The 17,031-nt window shown below is 39.8% G+C and overlaps 1 protein-coding gene across 1 annotated transcript in view; it reads right to left on the reverse strand.

The window, feature by feature from the left end:
- Positions 1-17,031, reverse strand: part of samd11 (sterile alpha motif domain containing 11) — a 96,782-nt gene that overhangs the window by 47,067 nt on the left and 32,684 nt on the right. The window contains exon 4 of the mRNA XM_039010415.1: positions 3,468-3,577. Within this exon, the coding sequence (XP_038866343.1) occupies positions 3,468-3,577 (110 nt within the window). The remainder of the gene's footprint in view (positions 1-3,467; positions 3,578-17,031) is intronic.

The following is a 17,031-nucleotide window of genomic DNA, read 5'->3' on the forward strand; positions in this document are numbered from 1 at the left end:
CCGGCGCTTGCCGCACCGCACTCATCCCCCCTCCCCCTCATCCTCCTCCCCTTACCCTCCCTCATCGCTTTGTGTCTTTCTCCATTAAGATTACCATTCACAGGCTAATTTCTCCATTAGGCTTAGCAGCTGATTAGACAGGTCTTTTTGGGAAATCTGTCCCAAACATGGGTCTAAAGACATTGGGCAGCTGAGACTTTATCGCCCCCGTCCCCCACCCAAATGAGGGGGGATAAACAGACATCCCTCCGCCCCCTCAGTCCTCTGTATTATGTACCGTATGGGCAATTAAGCTTCTAGACGGATGAGATCAGAGAGATACAGTAGAAGACGAGGTGTTGGATTTGGGTTGTGATTATGCCACATGTATGCCCCTCTGACTAATGGGATGAAGAAGAACAGAACGTCCACAGGGGTTAATGCTCTCCCCTCTGAACAATGTTCCACTTGAACATGGTAAGGGTACTGCGTTATCGGTTCCATCTGTAGTTGATCAACTTTGTTGGTAACACTTTACAAGTTTGTGGTGACTGTTTAAAACCAAACTATGATTTACAGTTTCTCCTGGCCCATAGACTACTTTCAGGCTGAGGATCCAGCTAACATCTTAGACATCGTCTATTGCAAAATCCTGAACTTCTTGTGACAAACTCTATTTAACCAAAACTGTTTTAGCTCGGCTAAACCTAGTTTTAACCCACAAACCAGCGGGTCCCTACCAACCCAACATTTGGGAGATAGTTTGGAATGAAAGAGCATTTAGAGTGTAATAAGTATACAGTATGTCCCTACAGTATAAATGGCCCTTCCAGACACCTTCGTCCACCAAAACATTAGGGGACTTCAGACACGGCTAATCCCTATTCGTGGTAGTTTATTCAATGTCTACTAAATAGAACCATCTATCTTTAGAAAAATTAGACAACTTTTTTTGCCCCCGAGTTGCGCAGGCGTCTAAGGTACTGCATCTCAGTGCAAGAGGCATCACTACATACCCTGGTTCGATTCCAGGCTGTATCACAACCAGCTGTGATTGGGAGTCCCATAGGGCGGCGCACAATTGGCCCAGAGTCGTCCGGGTTTGGCCGGGGTAGTCCGTCATTATAAATAATAATTTGTTCTTAACTGACTTGCCTCGTTAAATAAAGGCTATATAAAAAAAAAAATATTACTCAATGTACCTTTGATGAAACGCATACGTATGCATACATGGGCACAGATCACAATATACAAGGACACAAAACAGAAAAGTTATCACCAGAACACAACAGCTAAAGTATCTAAATACCAATCCACTCTATCACTCTATCACTCTATCACTCTATCACTCTATCACTTCATGTTACACAGAAATATTACACAAGTATCGACCTGAAAGTATAAAGTTCCAACATTCAGTCTGATTCAGAACTAAAACAGTCTAATTCAGAACTAAAACAGTCTAATTCAGAACTAAAACAGTCTGATTCAGAACTAAAACAGTCTAATTCAGAACTAAAACAGTCTGATTCAGAACTAAAACAGTCTAATTCAGAACTAAAACAGTCTGATTCAAAACTAAAACAGTCTGATTCAGAACTAAAACAGTCTAATTCAGAACTAAAACAGTCTGATTCAGAACTAAAACAGTCTAATTCAGAACTAAAACAGTCTGATTCAGAACTAAAACAGTCTAATTCAGAACTAAAACAGTCTGATTCAGAACTAAAACAGTCTAATTCAGAACTAAAACAGTCTGATTCAGAACTAAAACAGTCTGATTCAAAACTAAAACAGTCTGATTCAGAACTAAAACAGTCTGATTCAGAACTAAAACAGTCTAATTCAGAACTAAAACAGTCTAATTCAAAACTAAAACAGTCTGATTCAGAACTAAAACAGTCTGATTCAGAACTAAAACAGTCTGATTCAGAACTAAAACAGTCTAATTCAGAACTAAAACAGTCTGATTCAGAACTAAAACAGTCTAATTCAGAACTAAAACAGTCTGATTCAGAACTAAAACAGTCTAATTCAAAACTAAAACAGTCTGATTCAGAACTAAAACAGTCTGATTCAGAACTAAAACAGTCTAATTCAGAACTAAAACAGTCTAATTCAAAACTAAAACAGTCTGATTCAGAACTAAAACAGTCTGATTCAGAACTAAAACAGTCTAATTCAAAACTAAAACAGTCTGATTCAGAACTAAAACAGTCTGATTCAGAACTAAAACAGTCTAATTCAGAACTAAAACAGTCTAATTCAGAACTAAAACAGTCTGATTCAGAACTAAAACAGTCTAATTCAGAACTAAAACAGTCTGATTCAGAACTAAAACAGTCTGATTCAGAACTAAAACAGTCTAATTCAGAACTAAAACAGTCTGATTCAGAACTAAAACAGTCTGATTCAGAACTAAAACAGTCTAATTCAGAACTAAAACAGTCTGATTCAGAACTAAAACAGTCTAATTCAGAACTAAAACAGTCTGATTCAGAACTAAAACAGTCTGATTCAGAACTAAAACAGTCTGATTCAGAACTAAAACAGTCTGATTCAGAACTAAAACAGTCTGATTCAGAACTAAAACAGTCTGATTCAGAACTAAAACAGTCTGATTCAGAACTAAAACAGTCTGATTCAGAACTAAAACAGTCTGATTCAGAACTAAAACAGTCTAATTCAGAACTAAAACAGTCTGATTCAGAACTAAAACAGTCTGATTCAGAACTAAAACAGTCTGATTCAGAACTAAAACAGTCTAATTCAGAACTAAAACAGTCTGATTCAGAACTAAAACAGTCTGATTCAGAACTAAAACAGTCTAATTCAAAACTAAAACAGTCTGATTCAGAACTAAAACAGTCTGATTCAGAACTAAAACAGTCTAATTCAGAACTAAAACAGTCTAATTCAGAACTAAAACAGTCTGATTCAGAACTAAAACAGTCTAATTCAGAACTAAAACAGTCTGATTCAGAACTAAAACAGTCTGATTCAGAACTAAAACAGTCTGATTCAGAACTAAAACTGATGAAACAGTGGCTGGTGTTATTAGGGCGTTTAACTGTTGGGCTGTAAACTGTCAGAAGGCTCTTACTGTAGCTTAACACACACCATGGTTCCTTTACGCCCATGAAACTGGATTAATGGCAAACAAAGCTATTTATTTAGTGGTAATTTAAAACAGGGGGCTAAGGAAAAACCTGGAGTGCAATAGAACAGGCTAACAAGAACCTTAAGTAATCGACTTGAGAGCCACCTTCAGGAATCAGTAATAAGCTTACAGTAAATTCCCCAATCAAACAAATTACAGCACATTAATGGACTAATGCATAATGGTGATGAATTACTCATGTTGATGTAAAGAAAACGTAACCTTATTGCAAATTGGTGGAATACAGGGGAAAAAACTAAGAGATACACAGACATATAGAAACACACACAACACCCAAACCCCCGTCCCAGGTCTTGTAGTATCTTACCTGTGTGTCCTGTGTTGGTGCTGAGGTCAGTGGCTGGCTGGTCCTCGGGCATGCCGTGCTGTCTTGTGTGGTGGAGGTTGGAGATGATTTTAGAGAGGTCACTGTCACGGCTGAAACGCACAGAGTCAGGGGGTTAGCAACTCCCACACACTGCTTTATATGACACGTTATTAAGATGCAACAAGGCACAAACACATAGTAACAAAGGATAGCAATAAGCACACAAAACATGAACCATGAAGAAGGCAGAGTGATGCCGAAACGTTGGTAAATACCCAATAAATGACTTGGAGTTGATATATGGAGTGTGGAACTCTCTTTATTTTGATAGTAAAAAGACACAACATAACACAACATGACACAATATAACACATAACATAACACAAAACATAACATAACATAACACAACATAACACAACATGACACAATATAACACATAACATAACATAACACATAACATAACATAACACAAAACATGACACAACATAACACATACCATAAGACAACATAACATAACACAACATAACACAACATAACATAACACAACATGACACAATATAACACATAACATAACACAAAACATAACACAACATAACACATACCATAAGACAACATAACATAACATAACACAACATAACACAACTTAACATGACACAACATAACACATAACATAACACAAAACATAACACAACATAACACATACCATAAGACAACATAACATAAACACAACATAACACAATATAACACACAACATAACACAATATAACATAACACAAAACATAACATAACATAACACAACACAACACATAACATAACACAACTTAACATGACACAACATAACACATAACATAAAATAAACACAACATAACACAATATAACATAACACAAAACATAACATAACATAACACAACATAACACATAACATAACATAAACACAATGTAACACAATATAACATAACATATAACATAACATACACACAACATAACACAACATAACACATAGCACAACATAACATGACACAACATAACACATAACATAACACAATATAACATAACATAAAACATAACACAACATAACACAACATAACATACCACAACATAACACATAACATAACACAACATAACATACCACAACATAACATAACACATAACACAACATAATATGACACAACATAACACATAACATAACACAACATAACATACCACAACATAACATAACACATAACATAACACAACATAACACAACATAACACATAACATAACATAAACACAACATAACACAATATAACATAACACAACACATAACACAACATAACATTACACAACATAACATTACACAACATAATACATAACATAACACAATATAACACATAACATAAGACAACCTAAGATAACAAAAGATAACATAACACAACACAACATAACATAACATAACATTACATGGCTACAGTAAATGAAACATGTCACATGACAACTCAAAACTGCTCAAAACTATCTGGCAAACTTCGTCCTCATCTGACCGTAAGGCGCTACAGAGGGTACTGCGTACGGCCCAGTACAACACTGGGGCCAAGCTTCCTGCCATCCAGGACCTATATAATAAGCGGTGTCAGAAGAAAGCCCATAAAATTGTCAGAGACTCCAGTCACCCAAGTCATAGACTGTTTTCTCTGCTACCGCACGACAAGCGGTACCGGAGCGCCAAGTCTAGGACCAAAAGGTTCCTTAACAGCTTCTACCCCCAAGCCATATGACTGCTGAACAATTAATCAAATGGCCACCGGACTATTACATTGTCCACTGGACATTTTGTACACTGCTGCTACTCGCTGGTTATTATCTACGCATAGTCACTTCACCCCTACCTACATATACAAATTACCTCAACTAACCTGTACCCCCTCACACTGACTCCGTACCGGTATCTCCTGTATATAGCCTCGTTATTGTTATGTTATTGTGTTACTTTTTATTATTTTTATATTCTACTTTAGTTTATTTGGTAAATACTTTCTTAACTCTTCTTGAACTGCGCTGTTGGTTAAGGACTTGTAAGTAAGTATTTCACGGTAAGGTCTACACTTGTTGTGCATGTGAGAAATTAAGTTTGATTTGATTGATTTAATTTGTCGTATTAGCCTACTTGCGAGGCACAGCTGAGCGAGCATAATAATTTGATTCTATTTTTTTTTACTGGACGGATGGCCGCCATTTGATGGTCAGTCTGGGGGGAGGGAGCAGCAGTGAGGCTGCCACTCACCCGACTTACCGTCCCTCCGCTCTCCCTCCTCTGAGAAAAGGGGACACCGTCTTCCAGCTGATGGCGAAACTCAAGTCGCGCTGCATTGTTTCTGCCTCACGCACCAATTCATGTTGTTACTCCGATGACTTGAGAAAGTGAAATATTCCTCAAAATTATAAAAGACCCAGGCTGCTAATAATAACAACGCTACCTTATCTGAACACTTTCCTACTCATTCATTGCATCTGCAGTGCTGGTTGTAGCGTGAGTGGAAGTAGGGAGAACACACATTTTATGGCTTTGAACAAAGTGATGACAGTGCTTAATAACAGCTTAGACATTAATTTATTCATGAAAATAGCAGCTCTTTGCTGTATTCATTAAGTCTCTCTCTAGTCATGGTTTTAAAAGTCTTGAAATCTCACAGTATCAACTTTGCTGTGTGTTTGAGGCTTCTTTTTACAGTCTATGGCTCGAGGAAACTGTGCAGACACAGTGATCTGAGCTATCTGATTGGCCAGCGGTAGGCCTATAGGTGCTCTTGATTTGCTCTCTGGGCCTGCCAGGACGGCGGAGTTCTACCTTCAGACACATGAAATGGTTAAAAATGGGAACACTTTGCCTTCCTGGTGCTAGGGCTGCTTGCCCTGGGACTTCCTATGATCTTCTATGTAGAAGAACCCCTTACCCCTTAACGACTCTTGTGTCACTTGTCAGCGTCATAGAGCAAAACATGTTACATGTGCGTGTTCATGAGAGCCTCCGCTTTTCATAGATACGTTTGTAGCTCAAACCATGCAGACTTTACAGGCGTTTTTGTAAAAATATCCGGCCTCGGGCACCTTCTCACAAACACCACTCTAGCTCAGCCCCCGTTAATCACACAGACTAATGGTTGGTATTTACAGATGCAGAAGAAATATATTAATCCAATGGTACAACCCAGAAGTTGTTTCATTTTCAACTGTAGTCCCTGGACTTTAAAGCCCTCTCTCCCACAGTGACACCACTGCCCTAGCCTCTCTTCAAGGCCAAACCATAGGAGGGTTTTAGAGATTAGGGCTTGGATCTGCCTGCCATGCCCAATGCCCTACCAGCTCCCTCTAATCCAGCAGCAGCAACTACGGACACAACTGTGTCATGGAGTTACTTCAACGCAATCTGATTAGCGCTCTGATCGCATTAAACGGCATAACGATGGAAAATAGGCGCTTAGCATTTGAGGGAATATCACAGACGAATCTCTCCATCACTATATGGCTATGGGGCATACGGTCGAAAAGGTTTGGTTTATTGAATGTTCAATTCTGCAAAAGTTATGCCTCAAGTGTTATTTTATTGCAGAAAATACAAAATACAGATAAGGAAGATATGAATAAATGTCATTACATTTAATACTTTTCTCCTGTTTCCTTAAATTTGGAGTATCAAGTTCAACTGAATATGTTCAAATCAAGTTTGGTGAACATACTAGTTGTCTGACATAAGAACAGGATCCAGAATTTCCCCCATATGTTCAGGGAACATTATTGCTAACCAGGAAGAGACAGTGGAGGGAGTCAGGGTGACAAGGCATAGTGGCTGGGGATGGTTCTGATTGGCCACCACTCTGAGGAGGCCACATGGTTTGCGGCTGCTGGATTCTGGCTTTTTACAGCACAATGATTATAGGCTCTAGCTCCGTAATGCCAGGCTGCCATGCTCCGAGCTGTTTTCCAAATTGTACGGAACAGATGCGGGGGAATTTATTTTGTCTGATTCTGACCACGTTGGGATACCAGTTGCTTGTCAGTCAACGGGAATCAATGAGTCAAACTTTAAACATAACCGAACGCAGACAAAATAAGTCCTGCCTAATAGCTAAGCGACAAATTATGCTTTAGTTGTGCCATGACGTCACACTTTCGGTGACACTACTCCAACCAAGCCCTGGACCTCAGTCAAAATACAACCTGTAAAGAAGTTGAAAATCAAATTTCTATTATGTATTTGCTACACTCAATTCAGGTCTACTTTGTTAAGGTTCATAGTCATACTGGCTAATTTAGATTACATCATGCAAAAAATCCCAGATCCGCAAAATTGAGATCCGCTAGCAACTAAACCCCCTGACCCTACCTGCTCCCTATCATTGAAAGTGATCGTCATAATGCTACTCTGAATTTCTCACTGAGGCTACGGGGTTATTATCGCATGGCAATGTAGCGATGCTAAGCTGTGACGAACAAGGACATCATTAGCGCTGGTAATTAGCACACTTTTCCTGCGCAGTCCCTGCATGGTTGGATAAAGAGGGACAGCTCCTCCCCCCTGCACGGGTGGCCAGGCCAAGGTCATAATCTGTGCTTGGGCTACAGGGGCTGTGTGTGTGTGGGGGGGGGGTTAAGTCCTAGCCGCCTGACTCAGCTCTCCCTCATGAGTTGGGTAGGTGGGTGGGGGGGAGGGGGGGGGCATAGGGTAAGGGTAAGGGAAGGGGGGTAGCGATTGGATGTGGTGGTGACAGCTAAGAGGAACATAAAACATTCTGTTTTATGGCCTAGGCCGCACACCGAAGAGAATCATCTCATCCTCGGCTCATCCCTAAACTGATCAATACCACCCTCATCATCCCCAGTTGGTCCAGTCCACAGGACAGACTAACTGACAGACTGATAGAGATGCCATGACCGAGATGCTACTACTTTATTCGACAGGCTCTAATGCAGGGTAACTTTGACGGATTACAATGGAAAAGAAAGATGTTCTTTTCATTGTTTGAGTATCAGAACCATGATCCATTCAATCCAATGAGCTCCGAATTCTACTCACCCATAACATAGAAAATATACAACTTTTAGAGGAGAACACTGCTGATAGATGGTTTGTGAATATATTTCTAGAAAGATCCATAGTAAATCAGTAAAGTGTTCAGACAACTGACAATTTGGAGGCTATTTCTGAATCAATTAAGGAGAAAAGAGTAAAATAACAAAATGACACTGTATCTCATTATCACATTGAAAGGAAACTATTGGGTCCAGTCACATGTTTTCAGAGTTCCATTGACTCTCAGACAGTGATTACCAAACTCAGTCTTTTGTTCGGTGTATAGAGGGGGAAAAACAGACGCGTGGGCTGGGCTGGTATAGATGACCATTAGACCAGAGAGACATTCCTGGTATCACTGTTTTATGAAGTACATACATATAATGCAATAACATCCTTTACAAAGCCTTATAATACACATACAGAGCCTTCAGAAAATATTCACACCCCTTGACTTTTTCCACATGTGTTGTGTTTTTGTCACTGGCCTACACACAATACCCCATAATGTACAAGTGGAATTATGTTTCTTTATTAATTAAATTAATAAAAAATGAAGAGCTGAAATGTCTTGAGTCAATAAGTATTCAACCCCTTTGTTATGGGAAGCTTAAATAAGTTCAGGAGTAAAAATGTGCTTAACAAGTCACATAATAAGTTGCATGGACTCTGTGTGCAATAACAGTGTTTAAGACGATTTTTGAATGATTGGCCCATCTCTGTACCCCACACAATTATCTGTATTATCAGTCGAGCAATGAATTTCAAAACCAGATTCAACCAAAAAGACTAGGGAGGTTTTACAGTCTCGCAAAGGGCACCTATTGGTAGATGGGTAAAAAAACAAACAGACATTGAATATACCTTGGAGCATGGTGAAGTTATTAATTGCACTTTGGATGGTGTATCAATACACCCAGTCACTACAAAGATACAGGCGTCCTTCCTAACTCAGTTGCCAGAGAGGACGGAACCATTCAGGGATTTCACCATGAGGCCAATGGTGACTTTAAAACAGTTACAGAGTTTATTGGCTGTGATAGGAGAAAACTGAGGATGGATCAACAACATTGTAAAAAGGAGGCCTGTAAAAAATGTAATATTCCAAAATATGCATTCTGTGTTATGTTTGGGGCAAATACGATACATTACTGAGTACCACTCTCCATATTTTCAAGCATAGTTGTGGCTGCATCATGTTATGGGTATGCTTGTAATCGTTAAGGAATGGGGAGTTTTTCAGGATAAAAAAGAAATGGAAAAGCAAAATCCTAGAGGAAAACCTGGTTCAGCTGATGTAAAAAGGGCTTTATATATACATTTGATTGATTCAGTCTGCTTCCACCAGACACTGGGAAATTAATTGACCTTTCAGCAGGACAATAACCTAAACCACATGGCCAAATCTACACCGGAGTTGCTTACCAAGAAGAGTGTGAATGTTCCTGAGTTACAGTTTTGACTTAAATCTGCTTGAAAATCTATGGCAAGACCTGAAAATGGTTGTCTGGTAATGATCAACAACCAATTTGACAGAGCTTGAAGACTTTTGAAAGGAATAATGGGCAAATGTTGCACAATCCAGGTGTGCTCTTAGAGACTTACCCCAAAAAATTCACAGATGTAATTGCTTCCAAAGGTGCTTCTACAAAGTATTGATTCAGGGGTGTGAAAATGTAGGTAAATAAGATATTTCTGTATTTCATGTTCAGTAAATGTGCAACATTTTTGTCATTATGGGGCATTGTGTGTAGATGGGTGAGAACCCCAAAAAATATGTACTCAATTTTGAATTCAGCCTGTAGTGCAACAAAATATGTAATAAGTCAAGGGGTACGAATACTGCATACTTTCTGAAGACACTGTATAATGTGTTGTGACACTGTCTATCAGTGTCCATAATAACTCACAAGTGACTAGAAAATGTGCATGAAACTACAGCGGGACCCAAACAGAAAATAGCTCCCACAGAAAAGGTTCACTGGGAAAGTTGTTGAAACTTCAACCAAAGGGAGTAAGCAGCTGCTGTTCTGACATTACCAAAGGAGAAACAAATTAAACTCTCCAAATGCCATGAAAAGCATCTTCTCCTGGCATGGGAACAGAATAGCAGAGGGCAACCCCACAGTGCCCTGCTGTGACATTGGCAAAGAGGAGCTGGACAAAGCTGGAGCTCATAGTGTGAGCGGACACTGGCTGGCACGGGTTGGCAGCCTGGGCACCCCGATGCCATGTCTGACACCACGACTGAGACTGCACTGACAGACAGGGGGACAGAGGGGACAAGGGGATATAGGCAGCTGCCATGGTGGGGCCATGGAGGTGTCATGCACGTGTAGAGGGATTTTGCATCCCAAATAGCACCCTATTCCCTATATAGAGCAACGCTTTTGAGCAGTGCCCATCTGGTCAAAAGTAGTACATTATATAGGGAGTAGCGTGCCATTTGGGACACACCCAGAGAGACGACAGCCTGCTTGGAACACCTGCTGCCTGCAGCTATAGCGCTACTGCAGAGCCCTCCCTCCTCCTCCTCCTCCTCCTCCTCCGACCTCAAAACAAAAAACAGACCACACAGCTGGCTACAACCTGCAACTGCAGGTGATCCACATCCTTTACTATAGCCTGCCCCGACTCAAGTTCAAATGACCATGTGATATGGGCTCATGCGAATACACAGGAACAGTTAAAAAAGGACAACGCTTTAATTACCATTGCTGAGTGATATCTTCATTCTCTAGACCAAAATGTACGTATGTAAGGTGTTTTGGTGAGAAAAAAATCATTGAAAACAAAGGCTTAATGCAAAGATATGGATTTGGACATACTTCATGTTTTGTTTTGTTTTCAGACAAAGACTTGTGTTCGTATGCCCCTCACATTTAGATGGAAAGACAGCCTGCAACTGGGGCCCGAGCAAGCAGAGGGAGTCATAAATAAACTCAGAAATAGATACATAAATAAATAAGAACAGTCCGGGATATCTCTTGGGCTTTCCCTGTTGTTCCTTCCTTACAAAAGCTGATGTGGGGCCGATATGGCCGCAGAGAGAAAGAAAAGTACAATGAAATAAAAGATAAGTCTGCCACATGGAGACTTGGTACGGTTCTCTCGAACTAAGCCACTACACTGAGCCAGAAGATGGTGTCAGAATCCAATCTCAATGTTATTGGAGATGTGAGTATGTTTAGTAATTGATCGATCCAAATATTCTCCCAAATGTCAAATGTCAGATCTCAGTATCTGATCTCAGATATTGTATCTATTATCATCTATTATCTAATAGTCTCATTGCGTATTATCTATTGTCTAATTGCGTTGCCGCTCTCTGCAGAGGTGATATTGAGTTTTAGGAAGTAAAATTACCAATAATAGTTTGGGATAAATTAAGCAATTCTTCAAACCAGGGACCGAGATTCAAAAGAGATTATTTAGGACTTCAACTCTAAAAAAGGTATGCAGGTAGGTTTCCTATAGTACATAATCAAACAGCACTTTGGAACAGTACCCTGTTTAAAATGCAACCCTCCAAATGTTTTTATGGAGCGACAGTGACTCGTGAGCATCTTTACTAGACCCTCCACGCAAAAGTCATCTTTTGCGCAGAAAGAAGACAAATTCTACACTTCCATGTATGATGAAAACTGGATTCTTGCTGCAAGTACCTCCTAACCTGTTGCCATGGAGAAGCGTGTGAAAGTAGCAAATAGGTCTTCAGCCTTTTTTCCAGAAAGATCGAAAAGCTCCATATTCACTAATTAGAACTTTAGGAAAAAGCCTTTTCCAAGAATTCCTCTGTCGCCATGATGGCTCCTTGCTGGCTCTAAGTTAAGACACAATCTCACCGAGACCAGACGGAAGAGAAAGGTTAACCTTGTTGTTTTATTAACGTAGGTTTATCATACACGATCAAATGTAAATGTAAAAAATACAGTACTATTATAATACTAACTTATATCCATTGTTTAAATGGAAAGATTGCCGTCTATAAGGAGAGAACGACTGAGACACAGGCCAACCTTCATTCTTGGACTAAAAAACGAAACTCCAGAAAACTGTCTGGACAATTTTAAGACAATTCTATGATTTAGTATTGGGCTCCTACCCATTCCTCCACTACACAACTGTAAACAAACATCTTTCAGACTTACTGCTTTTAAGGAGCGGTACCTCCTTAGCATAAAACCTCGAACAAACTTTGCCTCTGCTGAGCTGAGGGTTTTCCCTCAGCGAACATTACTATTGCATCAATATAAATAAATACACAACTTACATTATCTTTTTCTACAGTACTAAAAACTGACATAAGACAAAATGCTAATTTACACAGATCATAAATTCTACTCCAGTACATACCAGCATTGATAGAGTGAGGAATCGTGATTCTAGTAGAAATTGTGCGAGTTGGCCTCCACTGGGTTCAGCCTCTAGCATCTCTGCTTCCTAGAGAGGGGCTGGACACCTTGCAGGGACTACTTTCAGATACACAGAGTCACATAGCGGTTGCTATGTTAGCGTCCAGCGGTTCACGGAAGGCTATGCCCAGTGGAAATAGGTATGGCTGCTTTGCACAGCACACCTCTCTCTCTTTGTCCATCTGCGGAAGGGCCTACTACCAGCACCCTTGTGACAACCTCCCTCCTCCCATTTCAGACATGTAATCTACTTAGACTGTTATACTACACAAATAATAATGCTATTTTCCCTTCCATAAGAAATATGGGGAACATTTTGCTTTTGAAAAGGAAGAATTTCATGGTTGTGTACATGAAATAGAAACATATGACATAAATGCTTGACTTAGTGAGTTTTCTAGGGCTATAAGCGTATGGTGTTGCGTGGCGTTTTTCCACAGGGTGCTCCTTAAAAGCCCAACGTCTGCAGGTGGAACTTATATAATCCGTGGTGGTTGCTCGGTAATTACCCAGACTCTCTGTCAGCACTTTGGAATCAAAGCCTTGTTATCTACACGACGTCAAACTCAAACAACACTCAGGTAGGCTTTGTTTTGCCCTTGAGTATAAGACACTAAACCTAAGCTACCACCGTCAAATATTTAGCCAGTATGATGGATTCCGGTAGCACTTTATAATAACTCCATGTAATAAAACATTTCGAATGGATTAGTAAATAGTTTACTGAAAATGTATTAATCGTTACTCACACATTTGTAAATGTTAGTAACCTAGTTATTCACACATTTATAAAACAACTTTCAAAGTATTTAATAAGGATTCATAAGATCATTCATAAGATGTTTAATGTAGGTCCTTATAAACCATTTACCAAGATAGACATGCCATTGGTAGACATTCCAGCATTCCAGACATTCCAGCAGTACCTGATGCTTCTTAAAGGGACTCTTCAGGATTTTGGCAATGAGGCCCTTTATCTACTTCCCCAGAGTCAGATGAACTCGTGGATATCATTTTTATGTTTCTGCGTGCAGTTTGAAGGAAGTAGCTAACTAGCGCTAGTGCAATTGCTAACTAGCGTTAGCATAATGACCGGAGATCTATGGTGTCTGCTAGCATGTTAGTGTAACAGTATAACTTTAGACCGTCCTCTCGCCCCGACACGGGCGCGAACCAGGTACCCTCTGCACACATCAACAACGGTCGCCCACGAAGCATCGTTACCCATCGCTCCACAAAGGCCGCGGCCCTTGCAGAGCAAGGGGCAACACTACTTCTAGGTTTCAGAGCAAGTGACGTAACTGATTGAAACGCTACTAGCGCGTACCCGCTAACTAGCTAGCCATTTCACATCCGTTACACTAGCATTGGCTCGCGAAACCACCTCTAACTTCCTTCCAGTATGGACAAAGAAACATAAAAATGGTATCCATGAGTTCATCTGTAGATAAAGGGCTTCATTGCCCAAAATCCCAAAGTAACCATTCAAGGTCTCAAATGGCCTCTAGAACATATCAATGGTTAAACAATAGGCACACAATACAGGGAATGTTTTTGAAAATATATTTATGCCAAAACAGTCACACTGTTGTAATAGTGTGATGTGTAAGTGTGTGATGGTGTCCCATATAGCTCAGTCAATCGAGCATGGCGCTTGCAACACCAGGATTGTGGGTTTGATTTCCATGGGGGAACAGTATGAAAATGTATGCACTCACCACTGTAAGTAACTCTGGATAAGAGCATCTGCTAAATGACTCAAATTAACTTTAGACACACTCTATGCTGAGTTAAATAATGATTTTAGTCCGAAAATGCCAAGCATCTCTTGGCAGTGGCTTTTCTACCAAAACCAAAGTGTATTGCAGTCAGTCCTTGTAGCGTTCTAATCTTGATTAACCCAGAACTAAAATCCTGCATAATTTGGTCAGCTGTGGGATCAAATTTTGGGTCCATATGTGTTAGAAATGTGGAATTCCGGTTTGCGAAGTCTTCACCCTCGCAAAAGAAAACTCTCAGACAAAGCTAATTTCACCACACGTGTGAATCAGTCAAAGTGTAATCACTGCCATTTCCCAATCCTGATACAGTGGTTCCTCCTTTAAAAGTTGCAGCATACTGCGGCACAGCTTGCATGGTGCCGCAGAATTCTATGGCACAATATTTAAGTATGAAACACTGGTACCATTAATGCTGGTTAGTGCTAGTTTGTCCACCAGAGGGCATCTTTGAGAAGCATTTGATAGCCTTCAATAATGGCTGTACTAGAGAATGCGAGCAAGCGGGAGATCGGGGTTCAATTCTCCGACGGGGAGGAAGGAGTAGGCTGTCCTTGAAAATAAGAATTTGTTCTTAACTGATTCCATATGTGTTATTTTATAGGTGTGACGTCTTCACTATTATTCTACAATGTAGAAAATAGTAAAAATAAAGAAAAACCCTGGAATGAGTAGGTGTATCCAAACTTTGACTGGTACTTGCTTAATTAATTTGATTAATATTATGGTGTTTATATTCCAAGGAAAATGAAAAACCCTCTGGGTTTCCGTTAGGATGGAATGGAAAATATGGCGCTGTACAACGTGACGGTCGGGAGTACAGTACTGGGCTATTTAGCTAAAGAATCCAGTGTCCTGCGGGCATGTGGGAGACTGGGGTTCAATTCCCCAACAGGGAGGAAGGAGTAGGCTATCCTTGTAAATAAGAATTTGTTCTTAGCTGACTTGCCTAGTTAAATAAAGGTTACGCTAACAGCATAACATTTCTACACTCTAATTCCAGTCTAACTAATATCCAAATGGAGATTCAGTGAAAATAAAAATCTCATTGATTTATCAAGACCAGTCCCCATGCTTGTCTCAGAGCAGCGTGAAACGATGATAAAATAGTTGCAGGCTATTGCTTCAAATCCTATTGCTTCTAACTTCAATATGCTCTTTAAATAAATAAGACCTACACCACTTTTAACATCACATTACTCAACACTAGTGAGACTCATGCCGCCTACGGTAGGCCTACAGTATATCGAAAAATATGACGTGACTCTCCGCCAATAATTACATATAGAGAATTGGAGGATTGGAGGATATTTCTGTAATTCAGTGATATTTATTCTCATAGTAATTCGTTATGGATCCATAACTAAATAAACATCGGCATTTTGAAAGAGTATTTTTATCATTATTTTATTAATGAAAGCATAAATATGCCATTATTAGTTACATTGTTTTAGTTTGAACGTGCAGACTGGCACTAAAAACAGAACAGCGGGAACATTTCCCTAGTCAGCGCCATTATTAGTGCAATGCCCCTTAAAGTGTTGCTAGTGTGGCGGGGTGGGTGTCCACACCCTCCCCCTTCCTCCTCCTCCTCCCGTTTCATGGGCTAGGTCGGTCTTCTGTGCGCGTCTCTGCGGCCCATCCCGTGCCCTCTGCCCTCGTGCTTGAACCTCGAGCGCGTTCAGTGGATACAGGCCAGACAACTGCAAGGCAGTCCCATTGTGCGCAACTCGGGAGCCATGACAAATATGACCAATATATATTGTCCTGCTAATACCAGAGTTAATAATAGATCTGTGAGAATATCCAACGGCCTTTCATATAATTCTAAATTAATATTAATTATAATCACTTTGTTTAAAAATAAACAGTATTTTGGAGATGATTTAGTTTTCAAATAACGTAAAATGAGAGAGAAAAAGGCCATTCTTGAACATGGGGTGAGATGTTGTTACTAATTTGTAAATAAAGCCAATTTGTTATTTAGAAATATTTATCTCTGTTTTTAGATCGAGAAAAACCAAAAACCTACAATCAACTCAAGCTTTTCCCAGCCAAGGTCAGCACGGGTATCCCGGCATCTGTAGCAACACAGCTTGCACAGCTACATGTATGCAGTGTCTTAGACCATTACCGCATTCAGGCACTGTATAAAATGACTGGTCGGGAGTGGCCTACAGTACTACAGTAAGAGCAAAATAATCCTAATAAAATAAAATAATAAAAACCTTAGTGTAACAACAGTTTTAGTAAGTAATACTGAAGTCGTGCACAATTATCAGTTTCTATTTAGGTTTATGTCGCCCGTTCATTGTCAGTTAGAG

This window comes from Salvelinus namaycush, chromosome 16, assembly GCF_016432855.1.
Source record: "Salvelinus namaycush isolate Seneca chromosome 16, SaNama_1.0, whole genome shotgun sequence".
NCBI lineage: Eukaryota > Metazoa > Chordata > Actinopteri > Salmoniformes > Salmonidae > Salvelinus > Salvelinus namaycush.